The sequence below is a fragment of the Ipomoea triloba genome, chromosome 14 (assembly GCF_003576645.1).
Source record: "Ipomoea triloba cultivar NCNSP0323 chromosome 14, ASM357664v1".
Lineage (NCBI taxonomy): Eukaryota > Viridiplantae > Streptophyta > Magnoliopsida > Solanales > Convolvulaceae > Ipomoea > Ipomoea triloba.
Window position 1 is genome coordinate 14,564,080 of NC_044929.1, and position 19,024 is coordinate 14,583,103.

The window sequence follows — 19,024 nt, forward strand, 5'->3', positions numbered from 1 at the left end:
TCCGGCGGGCACACAATTGTGTCATCAATGAAACCATATAAGTTTTGGCCACGTAGAAATGGAACTAGTTGCGCTCTCCAAAACAAATAATTTGTGGTGGTCAGCTTTATGGACACATAGTGGTGAGCTTGATGAAGCATATTGGGGGAGGAAAGTGTTGGTTGGTTGTGTCTGATGGGGGTACAGTGGCTAGCGCTCGGTTAGAGGAAACTGCCAGCGTTTCATTAGTTGCAGGTGGGGGAGGATTGTTCTGATCATTGGCCATAGGATCAAAATGGCTAGACTAATACCAGATTGAAGAAATAAATCTGTATCTTATTGTTCACCGAAGATGATACACAACATTTATATATACATAGGTTAGCATACTAATAAGAAAGTACCTAAAGAATAGCACTAACAAGTATGGGAAACTAACTGCCTAATAATTTACATTGTGTTACATAAATTTTCAAAACCAAAATTAAATTTTCAAAAGCAAAATTTGAATTTGATATGCTTTTTCAACAGCAAGATTTGTATTTGTATAGGTAGAGCATATTTGTCTAAATATTCAACATAAAATTTTGATTCTTTATATACAGTAGCCAACGGTGTATGGGCATTAATAATAATAATAATAATAATAATAATAATAATAATAAGTATGAGACTTTATACTATTTCTTCCTTTTCAATTTCCATGTATACTAAATATTGGAATTAAAATTTTCAATAATTCTATTCCTTAAACCAAATCCTGAAATTTAAATTACCATTTTATTCCCACATTATTCTTCTCCCATGAAATTAACAATTCATTTCTCTTTTTTTTTTTTTTTTTTAATTTTGAAAACATTCATTTATCTCCTAATCCCCCTTGTATCCAAACGTCCCTTAAAGTGATATAAACACGATCCTGTATCAAGTAAACTTTACTGCCCATTATACGTACTAAATTTGATTCAATTTTATTAATAATAAATAGCATTTGATCAAATAAAAAGTGACGCCAGACTAGACGGACCATAGTAAAATAACTCCTTTGTAATGTTCATTAAACAACCAACAAGAGTATATGCTTATGTACACACTACATAGTACATACACTTCTACAAGGAACCCTCATGGTATCACCATTCTCCACCACTATACAACCTTAGTGAAGATTCAACTGATCATGTTGCCCATAAAAATGGAAGTGATCTTTGCATCTCATTCTCAATGTAGACAGACTAGGTGGATCGACGAGCTTTATAGAGGCACGACAACAGAAAGCGACGTTTGCTTTTCATTACAACCATGAGCTTGTTTCTGCTCCACCGACAAGAAAATTTTCCCGAGATATGGCAAATTGATACCTTAGTTGCAGTTGGTATGTTGCATTGACTCATTTTGCGACTTCCAGTCTTCTTTCTAGCGTTGTAGAGGTCTCTCGAGAAACCTTGCCTGAAAACCAAAATTTCGATGCCATAAAAATCACACACAGGCAATTACTTGACTTATGCATTTCCTCAAGAGATAAAGTTAAAGGAAAGACTAATCGAGAATTCAAGATAGATGTCATGGCAAAATAAGCACAATAACAAAGTGGCAAATGTATATGAAGTAATTTTTTTTACTGGATTTGGTAGATCATATAGGGAATCTGCTTTGGTTGTTTCATGCGGAGGGATAATTTCAAAATAGAAATGTAATTCTCCTATAAAAATGCATCACAAGTTATGAACCAAAAAAGCAAGTCAAGAGGCCAAGAAAAAAAAAAAAAAAAAAGCCTTTTATACTAACCGCCATCTTTTTCCATTTTCCTTCTGCTGCGCCACAGAAGCCGAATAGGTGTGCCTGAGAACCCTGCACTTGATCTCAGTTGCTTTTCCATGTACCGTCGGTATGTCTCAGAGAAAAGTTTTGCATCATTGACAAAGAAGACAAATGTAGGTGGTCTAATAGCAGCCTGTAAATTTAAATTAGAAATTAGCACTACAACTTTCAGTGCATATACTTTCAAAGAAAAATACTATTAGGTATAAGAATGCTGCAATGCTGCTAGAAATTGCGATTTGCAGCATAAAAGATTATAGGTAAAAGAAATGTACACACAAAAGACTAGGGTCATTATTAGTACCTGAGTGCAATAATATACACGACCCCTCTTCCCACCTCTAGTCCTTGGAGGTGATTTGAACGCCACTGCCTCACGTACCACTTGATTCAGTGTTGCCGTGGTTAATCTTCTTGATCTCTCTTTTTCAACAGCATCAGCAGTAACAATGATTCTGCACCAAATCAAGTTATAGAAGCTGAGCGCATTGTAATGCTGTAAGGACATATCAAAGCAGTAACCGAATATAAACAATATTGCTTAATTTTGGTAATTGTTTATTAACAATAAATATTTAAAACATATAAACACAGTTCTTTTTTTTATTCTCATGCAATTTTTTAAAATATTTTTATATGTATACTTTTCCACTATGATACTAAAGAAGTGCAAACATGAAGGAATGTGAGTAGCATTTACATTACGTCAATAAAGTTAATAAATGCTAAAGCATAGAAAACAGTTTCTTGATAATTGTGGCCATTAGAAGACCCTATTCACATAGGAATAAACAGCTTTGGAAAAGGATTTTAGTAAGGGAAACGAAAAATAATATGACACCATCAGCTTCACTATATATAGTGCTGCACGTGCAAATCACAACTTTTACTTATCCACTGAACATAAGAAAGTATAAACATTTGAATTATGAGATGAATTTCTAAAAATAAATGCCAAGATATCCAAATGGAAAGAATGATGAGCAGCATACTTGTCGACGCTATGTCCTGCTATTGCAGTTGAATACACAATAGGTGCCCAACCAAGAACACGGAGCTTCCCCCTAACATCTTGCTCATAGTCAATTGCAGTTGATTGGTTTTTATTAGGAATTGTGTCCCACTTATTTACAACAATGAGGCAACCTTTGCCTTCCTTCTCTATCTTTTCTGCAATCTTGCAATCCTAAAAAATTATGAACACGATGAGTTCACAAAATCATTCATGCAAGCAAAAAATATTTTTAAGGTCTGGAGTAAGGGAAGCCTGGGCCCATCCAAACTTTGTGCAATAGTTATATCGTGGACCAGAGCCAAACACATCCCTATTCTTTCTCCTTATACATTTTTTCAACTTAAATTTATTTTTATCTTTTTTTTTTGTACAAATAGAATTAATGTATTAAAAAATATAGGAAAAATCACTGTTTTGGCCCCTCAATTGTTTTGCAATAGTCAATTTAGTATCTAATTTTCAATTTGGTCGAATCGACCCTCCAATTGTTTTAAATTTCGTCAATTAAATCCCCTAGCCACTGTTTTGGTAACTAACAACTGACTGAAGGAATATTGGCTAAGGGAATTAATTGACGAAATTTAAAACAATTGGAGGGTCAATTCGACCAAATTAAAAATTAGGGACTAAATTGACAGTTGCAAAACAATTGAGGGACCAAAACAGTGATTTTCCCAAAAATATATCATTTGAGATCTTTTAAATGACACCCATATTGACATATTTTTTAAAATTCTTTTTTAAAAATAGATCTATTGGTACATAAAGTCATTACTTTAGTGTAATGTTTATGTACATTAAACTTTGTTTTTATGAATATATAGAAAGAACACTATGAACCTACAATAAAGTGAATGGAAATACATATGATATACATTTAATTTAGTGTTTATGGACATATAGAACAAATATTATGAACATAGTACATGATGAATGTTATTAAACATGATGCATGCATCTGTAGTTAGTGTCGCAAAAATCCAGCATAGGCGCCGATTAATCCCCGCCTAGGCACTAGGCGTCCGTCGATCGCCTAGCGTATCACCTTAAATGGTGGTCTAGGCGGTTGGTCAGCTACGCGACCGCCTAAGCTCCGCCTAGGCCTCCTGGGCGCCGACTAGACCTCCTAGGCACCTCCTAGGCCGCCTAGTCGGCCAATTAACTATTGTTCTTTTTTTTAATGGGTTATTTCACTCAAAGCAACATCGTTTTGAGCGAAATAATTTTAAATTGTACAAACTCTAGATATTTTTTAGGTTAATATTTAATATTTTAGTATTAACTATTAAATAATTATATAATTTATAATTATTAGTCTTTAAAAAATTAAAAATACTTAAACAAATTTTAAAAAAATAAAAAAAATACACTAGCGCCTGGGCGTCCTAGGCGCTCCCTGAGCGTCCGAGGAGCGCCTAGCGATTTTTTCAACCATGTCTGTAGTATAATGTTATCAAACAACTTTTCACCTCTCGCTCAGCAAACAATAAGTAAATAAATAAATAACATGCAATGATCTACCTGCTCAGTGATGCAAGACATAGCCTCAATTACAAGAGCCACAACATCTGAACGACGTATTGCACGAAAAGCTTGATTTACAGACAACGCTTCTGTTATGCTACCAGATGAAGCCACAGTTGCCTTTTTCCTTATTCCTGCAGTATCAATGAGACGATATTTCTGCAGAAAAAGGTTGAGCCAAATCTAAATTATCCTTTAATTAAAGTCAAACCAATAAAAATCTATAATTAGTAGTATCCAGTGTTTTTTAGTGATTGCTAAGTTGCTACTAAAAGTTTACCAACAACTCTGTAAGGGAATTGGTACATGCCTAAGTAAACTTGCTTTTGTTAACCCATTATCTTATTACTGAAAAGGTGTATGACAAGATGATACTACAAGGGCAACAGAATAGCATATTTGCAAATAAGTTTGCTGAGGGCTGCGCTCTTCCTCTGCTTTTTTTTTTTTTTTTTTTTTTCAGTGAAATCTGTTTTTCTTATTAGAAGATGCCAAGGTCAATTCCAAATGCATTTGGTAAGTATTTTACTTCGAACCTTGACAGAAGCTCTCTCAGTCCTTAATTATCTCTGCTAGAGGGTAGCAACAAGGGGGCAAATGACTGAAATGGGCAGATTTCATGAGTCGACAAAAATGGGCAACTTTTAAAATATGGACAAAAGGAGAAACTTGTTTGAGACTTGAATTTCTGGTAAACAATGCAAGTCCCAATTGAGTTTGTCAAAATTTCAAAATGAATTTAGAAATACGGACAAGGAACGCAAGTCGGACTTGCATTCCTCGTATAAAAATACAAGAAACACAAATCCAACTTGCGTGTCGCACTTTGTCGCCGGAAATATGTTTCCAGCGTAGTTAGGTACTAGAAACTCATATTTCGCGAGAAACGCAAGTGTGACTTGCGTGTCTCAACCAAGTTTGTCGCGAAATATTACCTGACCAGTGGAGATTAAGATCGCTAAGCGAGTTGTAGAACGCTACATTTGAGTTTAAGAGCATTGCAATGGAGCAGGGCGTAGAGGTAGCTAGCTGCTACATAAAGGCCAATAAATGGCATCGGCGAAATTAAATGGTCTTCTCTTGCATTCTTCTGACATATATGGAATAGTCTTTCGGCGGTGCCAGGATTATAGTATCCATTTTTGTTAAACTAAAGTTACAACATCTCTCTCTTTCTGCAGTTTAGCTGCCATAGCTGGAATATATATGCTGGTTATGCCCACAGGTGCAGGCACATCACGCTTGGGTTTCTCACGAAATACGAGTTCTAGACTTCTAGTACCCAACTAAGCCGGAAACATATTTCCAGTGACTTAGTGAGACACGCAAGTTGGACTTGCATTCCTCGTCCGTATTGCTACGAACGACAAATGGGACTTGCGTTTTTTACCAGAAAAGCAAGTCCCAAACGAGTTTCTCCTTCTTTTGTCCATGTTTTAGAAGTTGCCCATTTTGTCCACTCATGAAATATTGAAATCTGCCCATTTCAGTCATTTGCCCAGTAACAAGGTAAGCTCCTAATAAAACCATTTTGCTGCCTTTGCTTTAGAGGCATATGCTATATCATCAAAATGCTCTAGCCATGAACGTTACCATGAAAATAAGTTAGAACTTGAAAAAACAAATTCAATTCTTTTCACTTGTTAAATTTTACACCAAAATCTATTTTTTAGCATCCAGTAAAATATTCCAAAAGATTTATATTTTTCTATTCTGATGCTCGCACAGCATGAATAATTTTAAATGCCAGTCTACTGATTCAGAGCATCATACTTGGTTTTAGAAAGAGAAAATAAAAATACCTGTCCATCTGATCCAGTAAACTCTGTATCAATAGCATCACGAGTAGTTCCACTGACGGGACTAACAATTGTTCTGTCTTCCCCAACTAGAGCATTCAAAATACTACTTTTTCCAACATTTGGGCGACCAACTATTGCAACTGAAATAATATAATTTTCTTCATCTTCAAGAGCTTCTGTGTCCTGAGCAACACAGGCCAAGAAATCCTCTTAAATTCTGACTCATGTGCTTATATTGAAAAAAAGAAGCCAAGAAATCAAAGGCCACCCAAACTATTTGATTTATTGATTATTTCACTACAAACAACAAATGTGCTCTTGAAGTCTGCCTTTCCTCTTTTTACTGTGTATGCAACAAATGTACATAGCTTATAACTGAGACCTGTTAGTAACTTCTTCAGAAGGAATGCCCAAGAAGGAGATTGCACAAAAAAGGTGCTTTCCACCAAGAGAGAAACTGAAAAGTACAATGATGCACAACAGAACACTTCAGCTAACTTTTTCAGCTACAAATAGGAAAGTACCTCAACTTTCTTTAATCCTGAGCAAACATGATCCAGAAGCTCTCCAGTTCCAGTCCCAGATATAGCTGATATTGGAAGCGGTGAGAACCTGATTAACCAAGAAAAGAAAATGCTTAAAGATAAGAAACCCATTAGAAAACATTTTCCATGAAGAATGCATTATGCTTTCAAAAAGGAAAAAAGAAAAGTAACTAAAATGATTTTAAGATTTGTATAGGCAAAGCAAGGGAAAAAAACGCTTACGCACCAGAAACCAATCAGAAAATGGTTTCCAAGAAAAGAAAAAGCAAAGAACGCATTAGCTTTCGAAAAGGAAAAGATCTAAAATGAATTCAAGATTTGTGTAAGCAAGCAGCACAACATTGATAAGGTGCCTTTCCCAGGATAAGGAGTTACTTCTAGACCTGTATAGAGCTGGAAAGCTTACTGGAAGGTAAAGAAAGAAGAGATCTATGGATCATCAGTAGTTAAGATTCTTTCATTAGTCCATTATGTCAGTCAGCAAAAAGAGTCTTTCTGAGGGGCTGAAACAATCCAGTTAGATTACAGACTAAACATTCCATCAGTCTCTATTCAGTTATTTTGACCAAAACCTACAAATGTTCAAACTCTAGTACAGTAGTACATGTTTGCAAGACACACATGCAATAGGGGATATCAATCTCATGTTTCATTGGAAGCAATTTAAGATTGATGTCAAGCATAGAAGACTCTGAAATGTAACTTGAAAACACCATTTCAGCAGCCTCTTTGGGCCAAAAAGGAATTCAAAAGGCTGAAAACGTCAAGAGTTGGAATCCTAACTAACTGTTCACATTTTTGGAACACAAGTTTCATTCTGTAATTTCTCTGTGCTTTAGCCATTCTCTGTTTTCTGTTTTCACCAACTCACCACTAACAAGTTGTCACATTGCCATTTCTTTTATTTTATTTTATATTTTTAGAAGTGATTTAAGATTTCTTTCAAAAAAAAAAAGAAGTGATTTAAGATGGTGGTGAGGACAATAATAGTTTCCATACAATATGAACCAATACCTCAGTATTATTTGTCCATTACTTAACCAAACACCATCACGCATACTCTACCGTATGTGTAGATATAAGATAACTACCCCATGCCATATGAATTTGAACCGCAGTATTACTTTTATGTATATTAATTGAATGCCACGATGTCCACTCTTCAACGTCATATAAAGATGGAAATGTAGATTATTCTAATGTATTATATATAACTTAACATGCTACAAGTTACAGCCTTACAGGGGAAAGATAAGGAACATTAACCTTACCCCAAAGACCAGAAATCTGATGCTTGCATGATTCCTTTGCGTGGAGATTCACATTTGTTAACGGCAAGAATAATACACTTATGTGAATAGTTCTTGCGCAGCCAGTCCCCTATTTCCACATCAGCGGCAGTTGGACCTGCCTGTTAGAAATGTGTTATTCTGTCCACAAGACTTCACCCACAAACAAGACAGAATTGCATTTCTTGCAGGTAAAAGTCAAAATGTTTTTCAAAATTTTACTCATTAAAAATGAGTAAGGATATCTGGGTTGTACCGTCATAGGTACCTAAGCTACAAACTAGGCTATACCTGTCCATCAACAACAAATACGATGACAGATGATTCTTCAACAGCAAAAGTAGCTTGTCTTTCAATCATTGAAGGCATTTTAGCAACAGCAGCCTCACGGGTTGCAAGTGGAATCCCCTCCATTCCAATGGTTGTTGAGATAGCCAATTCATCCATCACATCATCCTGTAACTTTGAGATAGTAAGAACTCCTCCTGTATCCACTACCATAAATTCATATTCTCCCCAAAAGGATCTCCCATATAAGCGGTCCCTGGTTACCCCAGGTTCATCCACCACAATGGCCCTGTTCCCCTGTCAATAGTTGAAAAGATTCTTTAAATCAATTAAGAGATGCAATCTAAGAGGAAGAATCCTTACAATTTTCACATGGTCCAGATCAGTATGAAGTTAATTTATTTATTTATTACCCCAACAAGTCGATTAAACAGCGCTGATTTGCCAACATTTGGCCTTCCAACAATTACAACTTTTGGAAGGAGATGATCAGGGACCTGTACATTCAATCAGTTGGTTAGCAAATTAAAAAGAGGTGTTTTATCAAAATGGTCTAGAAGTGATATAAACTGCACAAAAATTGACTGAAATACTAGATTTGTTCAGAGTGCTACTATATCAGTACATGCGGTCACACAAACAAAAGATAGTAAAAACAAAAATCTCTATCAGAGCTTGATTGAATTTTAATTTGAAGTGTACTGCTTTAAGCCTCTAATGATGAATGGAAGAAAAGGAAAAGAAAATGAGTGAAGAGTTAAATGGTGTGTATAGGCAGCACTAGAAAAGTACTCACACTACTTGTACTTTTGAGTCTTTTCTGCTTCCGAGTTTCTTTCTCACTAGTTTTTTCATCCTCTGAGACCATAAAGCAAAATGTGAAATGATAAATTTGCCTTTAATATAAGAAAAATAACTAAGAGAAAAGATTTTGAAAAGGTCTGAATATTCAAATGAATTGAATTCACACTGCAATATCTATAATAAAAAACTACTATAATTGAGTTTCATCATTTTGACTTGCAAATATTCTGCACAACCAACTACACTGTACATCTTAAAAACTTAAATATTATAACACTGAGAAAGTTTAAGGCTCATTTCAGCATTTTCATGTGAGCTCAAAGCCTCCAAACAGTCAAGAGACTATTTCTAGAGTATATGAACAACAAATTTTTATCCACAACATATTAGAACAAAGGGATAAGGCTCAAATAAGCCCTCCAACTATACAGCCTATACTGGATTGTGCAATTAAGCCCCTAAACATCAAAAAGCTCCAATTAGAACCTCAAACACAAAAAAAAAAAATGCAATCAGCACCATTTTGTAGGTTGCCTTCAGGTAAACAGTTAATGATTCACTGACTAGATTTTTTAGCTGATTTGGCTGGTTGATGTGGTTTCCACATGTGTTTTTAGAGTGATGTATTATATTATATTTCTATTTCAATTAATAATAAAATAAAATGTTTTCATCTAGCTGAAGCACTTCTCCCTCTCCCTCTTTAAAGAATCCATTCATGAAAGACACGGTGTGGTGAGCAAGGTGTACATCTCTATAGTAGCACTAAGAACTTCTTCTTCTTTTTTTTCTTTTTTTTTTTTAAAAAAAATTTGGCCACCATCTTAAGCCCAAATCTATAAGAAAGCAGCGTTCTTTCTTCCATTTCTTCCAAATCGAAGAAGGCTGCAATGCCTTCTTTGATCTGGAAGAAGGAATGCCACCTTCTTCCAGATTTGAAAGAAGGTAATAATATTTTTTTTTCATCTAGCTGAAGCACTCCTCCTCTCTCTCTCAAGTCTAAAAGCTGGTATCTGATGTCGCAGTGATATAATGCTTTATGCTTGGTTTTTAACAAAGATAGTGACTTTTATGATATATTCACTATAAATTTCACGTCCTCATTACTTCAACAAGTCAAGGTATTGAGTTCGCAGATATACTTATCCCAAAAAAAAAATAAAAAAATAAAAAAATAATAATAATAATAATAATAATAAAACAGAATTAACAGTTAGGTTAGGTGTGCAACAGTACATCACCATGAAAAGACCAAACAAAGTTGCCACAATAAAATATGAAAAGAGTGAACCAAACCTGTTCTTAATTGCCGAGATAAAGACTCTGAGAACTCCCGAGCAGCCTGCTTAGCTTCGCGCTCAAGAGCATCGACATCGAGGCTCTCTTCCTCGTCGTCCTCAGTGTCAGACCCTTCAATTTCAAGCAACTCATCTTCTTCGCTGTAGAATTGAGCAGCGGCGGGTGGAAGGCAGTGCCGGCGGGAGAAATTCAGGAAGCAGCAGCGGCGGCGGCGGCGGTGGACGGAGGGCGGAAGCAGAGAGCGGGTGGAAAGAGAAACGGAGGTTGGAGTGCGAAGATAGGCGGGCGGAGAGGAAGAGCGAAGTGATACAGAGGAGAGGAGAGATAGAGATAGAGAGAGCGGCATTTCTTCCTTTCTGAATTCCACTCCTACAGATATGGCGGGGAGGGGAGGGGAGGGGTTTATCTGAGATTTTTGGATAAATTGCAAAGGCAGTCCCACATCGGAGAGCTGCGAAAGTGGAGACTTGATGGATTTGTATATAATGAGATGTGCGATAAGTTAATGGACTTACCCGTCCTGTCGGGGGTGAAGGATCGACTCGCTAATGATCGAATAGTGACCGGCGGGTCGTGCCAACGCCCACGCAAACGAACACCTTATCATAAGGCGAGCGAGTTCGGCCCTACTTTGGTCGGGCTCGCCCGTCAATTTTTGGAAGCCCTCTAACATGCTGAGGGCTCACCCAATCCAATAATTTCAACCCCAATTTTTCAACGTTAATTTGGAAGTGGCTAGCCCCTACTTTGGTCGGGCTCCAATAATTTCAAGCCCAATTTTTAAACGTTGATTTGGAAGTGATATAAACGTTAAATTATTGTATAGATCATGGTGTGAAAAAAAAAAGTATGTTTTTAAATTTTAATATACTAAACGCATAATATTTGTATACTAAATGTGTAATGTTTTTGTATTGAAAATATATTATATTGATATTTAATATATTAAATGTATAATATTTGTATACTAGATGTATAATATTTGTGTATTGAAATGTCCCTTGTTTGCGATAACAGGAATATTTTTGTATATTATACAATATAATGTATATTTAGTACACAAATAATGTATAAATGTATATTTTTTTTAATATAATGTATATTTTTAAAATATTAAAAGTACATTATTTTATACTAAATGTACATTATTTGATAGTATGATTCACACAACTCTGTTGATTATGATCGACATTGAAAATAAATTCGGTAGAAAACATATTAATTGAAAAACGACGGTAGAAAGCATATTAATTTTTTGAGATAATTAACCCTAAAAAAAACCCAATGAAGTATTTAAAAAAAAACCGGTAGAAAACATTTTTTGATTCTTTATATTTCATAGTTCCCTTTTCCAGTTTTCATATTATTTTTATTATTATATTTTATACCACCGCACCACTTATTATTATTATTATTATTATTATTATTATTATTTATTCATTTTTAAGAAAATGAACTAAATACTAAAAAAAAAACAATTTATTAACTTTCAATCAAATAGAAAAAAGATAAATTAAATTATTTTAATAAAAAAAAAGATAGTTTTATAATCTTTAGCTAAAAATTTAAAAATTAAATTTTTTTGGAAATTCTTTACCAGAAAATATTTTCCAAGTTTTTAAACAAACCTTTTCCCTTTTTGTTTTTCTAGAATACTAGTATGGTATCCGTGCGATGCACGGATAGTTACATATATTCAATAATTGTATTATTTATCAAATTTAAATAGTGTAAATAAATAAATACTCAAAATATTATATAATATTCCAATAATATTTTATTATAATAAAGTATGTATAACACATAATATCAAATTTTGCTTTATAATAACTTAGTGTTGGGATTAAAATAAAAAAAATTAAAAAAAATAAAAAATAAAAAATAAAACCATAGACCCATTACTTGTTAAACTACAAAAATACATGGGCATACAAAGATAACAATACCTTAAAAAAAAAACCAAAAAGACTAAACCTAATTTGTGGGTATTTATAAACATGCTAAGGAACATCTGAAAGCTAGGGTGCAAAGTGCCTTTGGTAGACACACATTTTGAATTTGAAAATTTTAATTAAATGTAGTCAGCACAACAAATAATGTATTTGGTTACCCAAAAATATTAGAATTTGCATCTACTAAACTACTATACTAAACGTAATATTAGTAAGAGTAGGCTGTATGTATTGTTTAAGGTTTCCAAGATAATATATTTCTTTAGTAAATGCAGGTCATGCGCGTTGCTTCCATGGTGGATCCTGATTCAAAACGACATTGTTTTATATCTAGGGTGTGTTTGGGAAGTAGGAAAATGACTTCTGGAAAATATTTTGTGGAAAATGAGTCATTTTTCATAAAACATTTTCATTTCCAGTGTTTGGTTGCATTCCAAAAAACTGTCTTGGTGTGTTTGCTTCATTTTATGGGAAATGAGCATAATTATTTGCATTCAAGAAAATTGTCCGTAAACACTAAACTAAATGTACATTATATGCATTTTCACTCACTCTATAGTAGGTTCATAATATTCATTCTATATGTTCATAAAAATAAAGCTTAATGTACATAGACAATATACTATGAAGGCACATCATGTTTAGTAATATTCACCGTGTACCATACTCATAATATTTGTTCTATATGTCCATAAACATAAACATCAATATACATCATATGTATTTACATTCCATCTATAGTAAGTTCATAATGTTCATAAAAAATTAAAAACAAAGTTTAATGTATATAAATATTACTACAGACGCATTATGTTTAATAACATTCATCTCGTACTATGTTCATAATATTTACAAAAAAAAAAAAAAATTCACTTTTGGTCCATTAACTATTATACATGAACTAGTGTTTTACCCGTGCGATGCACTGAAAAAACTATGTTACTATGAATTTAAATAAAAAAAATTTAAAAATACAAATATATTAAAATGTACAATATAATAGTACATCTGAATTTTCATATATTTGGTCAAGTATCTATTATCATAGCATACGAAATTAAAATTTTGTATGATTAATATAATCTCTAATCATGTACATATTTATATAAATTTATAGAGAAAAATTTACATAATTAAATTAAATTATTCGTAAAAAAAATTGAATTATTCATAATCTTATTTCATATATATTATAATTCTAATAATACGAGTAATAACTAAGAAAATTATACTTAGAAATTTAAAAAAAATGTAAATTTCAAAATTTTTATATGTGATTTTAAACTCTAATCAAGCGCATTTTCTTACATGATTGTGTAATACAGTTTATATACAAATAATATTTATTAATATGTATATATGCAAATTTTTTATATGTGATTTGAGGGTATGTATGTTTCAAGTATTATTAAAAAAGAAGTATCATTTTCCCGCTCATTGTAGACAAAAAAAAATTAGTTTGAAATTTGATATCAGTCAACTAATTTATGTATACATGTATATATATAAAGCTTACCAAATAAAGTCGTTACTAATTTATGTATACATGTAATGACTTTATTTGGTAAGCTTTATATATATACATATATATTTTTTGTCCTAAATTATTATAAAATTATATATTATACATGTTGTCATAAAAGAAATTAGAATTTTGTTTATCCAAAAAAAAAAAGTATCTTTAATTTTTCACGTTAATTTTGATTAAGTTATAGAAAGTTTGTAATGACTAAAGTTTATTTGTAATGAAAAAATAAATAATAAAAATGAAGTTCTAAAATAACTACAATGAACTAATTGTGGTATTATATTAGTTTCTTTAAAAAAAATGTTATTTGAGGGTTAATTTAAAATAGTAAACATGTCACCCGTGTTGGAATAGTTTTTGTAATCCAAAATAAATTATAATGGTCTTATTAATAAATAATAATATCACAAAATAAATTGTAATTGTCTTATTAATAAATGTTAATATCAATATTGAATTGTTATTAATGTGAATGAATATTTGGCACACTAAATTTTATTTTGCAGTGTTGGTTAAGATATTTTATTTAACTATTTCAAATTAAATGTTTTAGATTTATTAATAAATTTTAGAGTGATAATTATGAGTCAAAGATGTTTATTTATTTTTCTTACAAAGTAGAATAAATGAGCAACAACCTGAATATTATTTTACAAATAATGGTAGTTATTCATTTCTTAGATTTATGTATTTAATTATTTATTTATCATTTTTATAATATCATTTTATTTATTTTTGTCAAGGGCTTTGCAAGATCTTCTTCATGCTGATGAGCATGGTACTTATGTCCAAACAGTGAGATAGTCTCCCTATGGGGTTCCTTCGAAGCACAAAAAAAAAAGACTGAAGATCGTTATGCACATTAATATTTTATTAAAATATTTTTAGATGTTATGTTATTAATTTTCTAATGAAGGTTGGATGCAGTTGTATTTGATTAACAATATAAAAAAACTACTTTCTAAAAAACAACATAAAAAAACTTGCAATTATCTTTGATGTACATACCATCGAAATTGTTATAAAAGTGCGTGTATATATATATATATATATATATATATATATATATACATACTTTTAAAAGTTAATGATTGCATTTAACTATTAAACAATTGTTACATGTCAACTTTTTTTTTTTTTTTTTTACTTCATTTAACTTTTAAAAATAGTCTCCAAATTATTACTACTATATATAAATTTATCCATGTGATGTTAATTTTTAAAGTTTAAAAATGTGAAAGATAAATATATTATTATTATGATTTCAACATTCGACTAATGACAATTTTAAATATTATAGCATTCATTTTAAAAATTTGTAATACAAATGGTGTAAACAAATTTTATAAAATATGATAAATTATAAAATTTTTCAAATCTAATATAGTATGGATTATTTCAATATTACGAGCTCAAAATAAATTTATTAAAGTTAATAACATAATTATTGTTAGTTCTAAAAGAGTGTGGTAACACATTTTCCCATTATTCATGAGCCAAGTTTACAAAAAAAATTGCTATAATGCTTACTTATTAAGAAAAATTATTTTAAAATTGTCTAAACTCATACTAAGTAAAAAATTCAGAAATATGCCTAAGTACGTATAGTTAGGGATTGTATTAAATCATTTTAATTTGTAAATCCATTTCATTAATTATAAGTAATAAAAAATGAAATATATTTAAGGAAATTAAATTATAAAATTAACAAAACGTGTGTTCATAACTATTTAGACATTTTTTAAAATACATACTTATATTTATGCACTATATTAACAATACAAAATTAAAATGCTAATTTTGTTACTTTTTAAATGTGATTATTTTAATTATAAATCCATCAATATATATTATAATTACGGAAATTATATTATAGAATTTGCCCCCCCCCCCTCCCCCCTCTCTCTCTATATATATATATATATATATATATATATATATATATATATATATATATTATTTGCATATAGGATGTAATATACAATCATTAAGGAAATGCATTCAATTAGAATTTAAATTTACTAATACAAAAATTAAAATTTGCATTTTTTTAAATATAATTTTCTTTGTTGTTATTCATATTGTTGGAATAATAATATATATGAAACACACTTAGAATTATTTCAAAAAAAAAATGAAATACACTTAGAAATAAATCAAATTAATTTTGTTAATTTTTCTCTATAAATTTATCTAAATGTGTGCGCGCGCGCGCGCTCATCAATCATATCATAATAAAATGGTGAAAAACACCTATGAGGTGGTTATATCAACTTTGCACAGGCGCTGCACGGATGTCGCACATGTGCTCCATAGGTGTGCGTTACCTGTGTAGAAAAAATAATGTCCTAGAATTGGGAGACATTTTGTATTATCTGCACGGGCCTGCGCTATTATTATATTGTACATTTTAAAATATTTATATTTTTCAAAGTTTTTATTTTTTTATTTTCACGTTAATAGCTTCGATTTTTAACTCCGCTCTCTTCCTTGCTACATGAAGTTGCTGCTTCTTCTTTAAAGTAATTGACATCTAACTTGAAAATCCATTGCCACTAAGATCCAATTCCTCCAACGGTACCAAACCCAGCAAAAGCTCATCAGGAACAGAACCATATAGTTGGTTATTTGCTAGCCTTAGAACTTTGAGATTTGGTGATGATCCAAAAGAAGGAAGTTGCCCCATTAATCCATTGTTCCCTGAATCCAAAACCTGCAAGTTCCGAAACATCTAAATCGAATGAAATCCACCGGCCAAGTTGTTATGGCTCAAGTTCATATGCTGCAGTGTATTGGCCAAGCTAGATAAATTGTTTGGATTAATGGAGAGCGAACCGAAAAATGAGTTCCCACTCAAATCAAGATACTCCACATCCCTGAACTCAGAGAAGAGCTCTTGTACATCGCCCCAGAGCCCATTTGAGTGCAAATCGAGCACTTTCAACTGCTGCAAATTCCTAATTCCGCTTGGAAAAGCCTTGAAAAAATTATTATTGGAGAGATTGAGATAATTCAAACCCCAGAGTTGGGTAATCCGCTCGGGAACAGGCCCGTAGAACTGGTTCCCAGAGAGATCCAAGTACTATAGCGAGGTCATGTAGCCTAAAGCAGGCACGACCCGACCCGTGAAGGAGTTACCTGAAAGACTAAGGGGTCGTTTACTTCATTTTTCTGTTTTTCAATTTCCAGTTTTTCATTTTTCCATTTCTCCAGTTTTCCTTCTCCATTCCTCCAGTTTTCCATTTCTCCAGTTTTCTAAATTTTATTCCCTATTCCTTCAATTTTTCATTTCTCTAATTTTTTGATTTCATTAAATACAATCATCACATATAACATTTGTATATTTCTACAACAAAGAAAATAATAATAATAATAATAATAATAATAATAATAATAATTTATAAATAAACAAAATTCTATACACTAATACAAAAAGTAACAAAAGTCAATAAAAATATATTAATAAATAAATTATATTACAACTATTTCATTTGTACATTTCTACAACTAAGATGATGATAATTAAAGCATTTGTACATCCCTACAACAAAGATAATAATAATAATAATAATAATAATAATAATAATAATAATAATAATAATAATAATAATATAATGATGATGATGATGATAATGATGATGGGGAAAGCGCAGGTTGCTCAATTATACAGTAGAGATAATAATAGTAATAATAATAATAATAATAATAATAATAATAATAATAATACATAAATGGGGAAGAATGAAAAGATAAGGGAAGAAAGGGAAAAAAGAATAAGGAAGGAAAAAAAAAAAGAATGCGGAAGAAAGAAACAAGGAATAAAGAAGGAAAAAACAAGAATGAACGGAACGGAAAGAAAGAATAAGGACGAAAAAAAAAGGGAAGAAAGAAACGGAAAAATAAGAATGAAGAAAACGTTGCCAACAAAATTTGATCTCGAGACCTCAAACGAGATTCTATTGTTCACTCGCACACTTGTTCCCATTTGGAGAAATGAAGAATATTGATTTTGGTTTCTCCAAAATCTATCATCTATCATCATTATAATAAAACAACAACTTCTTGGAGCCAAATTTCCCTCCCACACAAAACTACGCCATTTTGCATTACTACACGGAATCCGTTTATATTAAATGATTTTCACATTGTTTAACATATATCTAGGAGTTTTGGCCGCCATTATTAAATGATAGATTTCAAATTTGATAATATTATGTTGATTACCGATGAATATACTAATCGGCAATAGTATGAATACAGAGAGTAATTATCACATTGAAAACCAAACTTCATGTACATATTAAATGTGCAACCCTTCTAAATAAATCAGATCAAATTTAAGTAGGCAATTTTTTCTTCAATACTTAATACATGGAAAGGTTGAAACCTTTCGTAAGAAACATGAAATATTTTAAATTAAGCTCATCATAACAGCTGCTGTAATATCTATTGAAATCCGAACCGTTTTGCAACTTTTCATAATTCCAAGAAGAATGCTTATTACGTTGATGAAGATCAGATGAAGATACAATTATCTTCTATATAAACCTTGGTTGCTCTTGAGTACTTTTACAGCCCATCTGCACAACTCCATACTTTTTAAAGTCCTGAAAACATCTAAAAAAGCTTTGTTTGGCAATACAAGATGCCTTCTCAGTATGTTTCTGTCAAAGATATTAGTCCTATGCACAGAAATAGATCAATAAGAGTTAGATTGGTAAGAACATATCAAGTACCTGAGTTGAGAGGAGGTCAAACCAGTAAGAGCATGGAATTGTTGTTCCGTGATGTTGAGGTAAAGTATTTTTTTTACCACCCTGATTACAAAATCTGTTTCACAGTAAATCTTTTCCCTGAAATTTTTTGTATTCTATTCCAGGGAACATATATTCATGCCAATATCCTTAGGAATGATGTGGCGAAATACAGAGATATATTCTCTGAGGGCAAGTTGTATTCAATTAAGAATTTTCTGGTTGTGACTAACTATTTAACATATAAAACTACTGAACACCCCTTTCTTATAAAGTTCAACTACAAAACTGAGGTGAAACATATAAAATCTAAAGGTTTTCCTATGCTTATGTTTCGCTTAAAGAGTTTTCAATCTTTGAAAGATCCTGCTCAAGTCAATGAAAAGGAGTTGTTCGGTAACTACTATGAATTCTGAAATATTAT

General features: G+C 31.7%; 1 protein-coding gene across 1 annotated transcript; it reads right to left on the minus strand.

Annotated features, from left to right (window-relative positions):
- Positions 1-1,008: 1,008 nt before the first annotated feature.
- Positions 1,009-10,818, minus strand: LOC116004985 (GTPase Der). Its single transcript, XM_031245191.1, has 12 exons — positions 10,364-10,818; positions 9,060-9,121; positions 8,677-8,760; positions 8,267-8,560; positions 7,958-8,097; positions 6,666-6,753; positions 6,142-6,324; positions 4,337-4,498; positions 2,793-2,986; positions 2,105-2,255; positions 1,768-1,933; positions 1,009-1,428 (listed from the first exon to the last, which is right to left on the minus strand). The coding sequence occupies exons 1-12, from the start codon at positions 10,710-10,712 to the stop codon at positions 1,370-1,372; spliced, it is 1,932 nt and encodes a 643-aa protein (XP_031101051.1). The 5' UTR covers positions 10,713-10,818; the 3' UTR covers positions 1,009-1,369.
- Positions 10,819-19,024: the final 8,206 nt, after the last annotated feature.

What these genes read in the sequence shown, in the direction of transcription:
- LOC116004985 (XM_031245191.1), bottom strand. Translation starts at nt 10,712, where the DNA reads ATGCCGCTCTCTCTATCTCTATCTCTCCTCTCCTCTGTATCACTTCGC. An exon ending in GTGTATATTATTGCACTCAG is followed by an intron (nt 1,934 to 2,104) that starts GTACTAATAATG and finishes TTAAATTTACAG; the next exon opens with GCTGCTATTAGACCACCTAC. An exon ending in GAAAATGGAAAAAGATGGCG is followed by an intron (nt 1,429 to 1,767) that starts GTTAGTATAAAA and finishes TTTGGTTTTCAG; the next exon opens with GCAAGGTTTCTCGAGAGACC.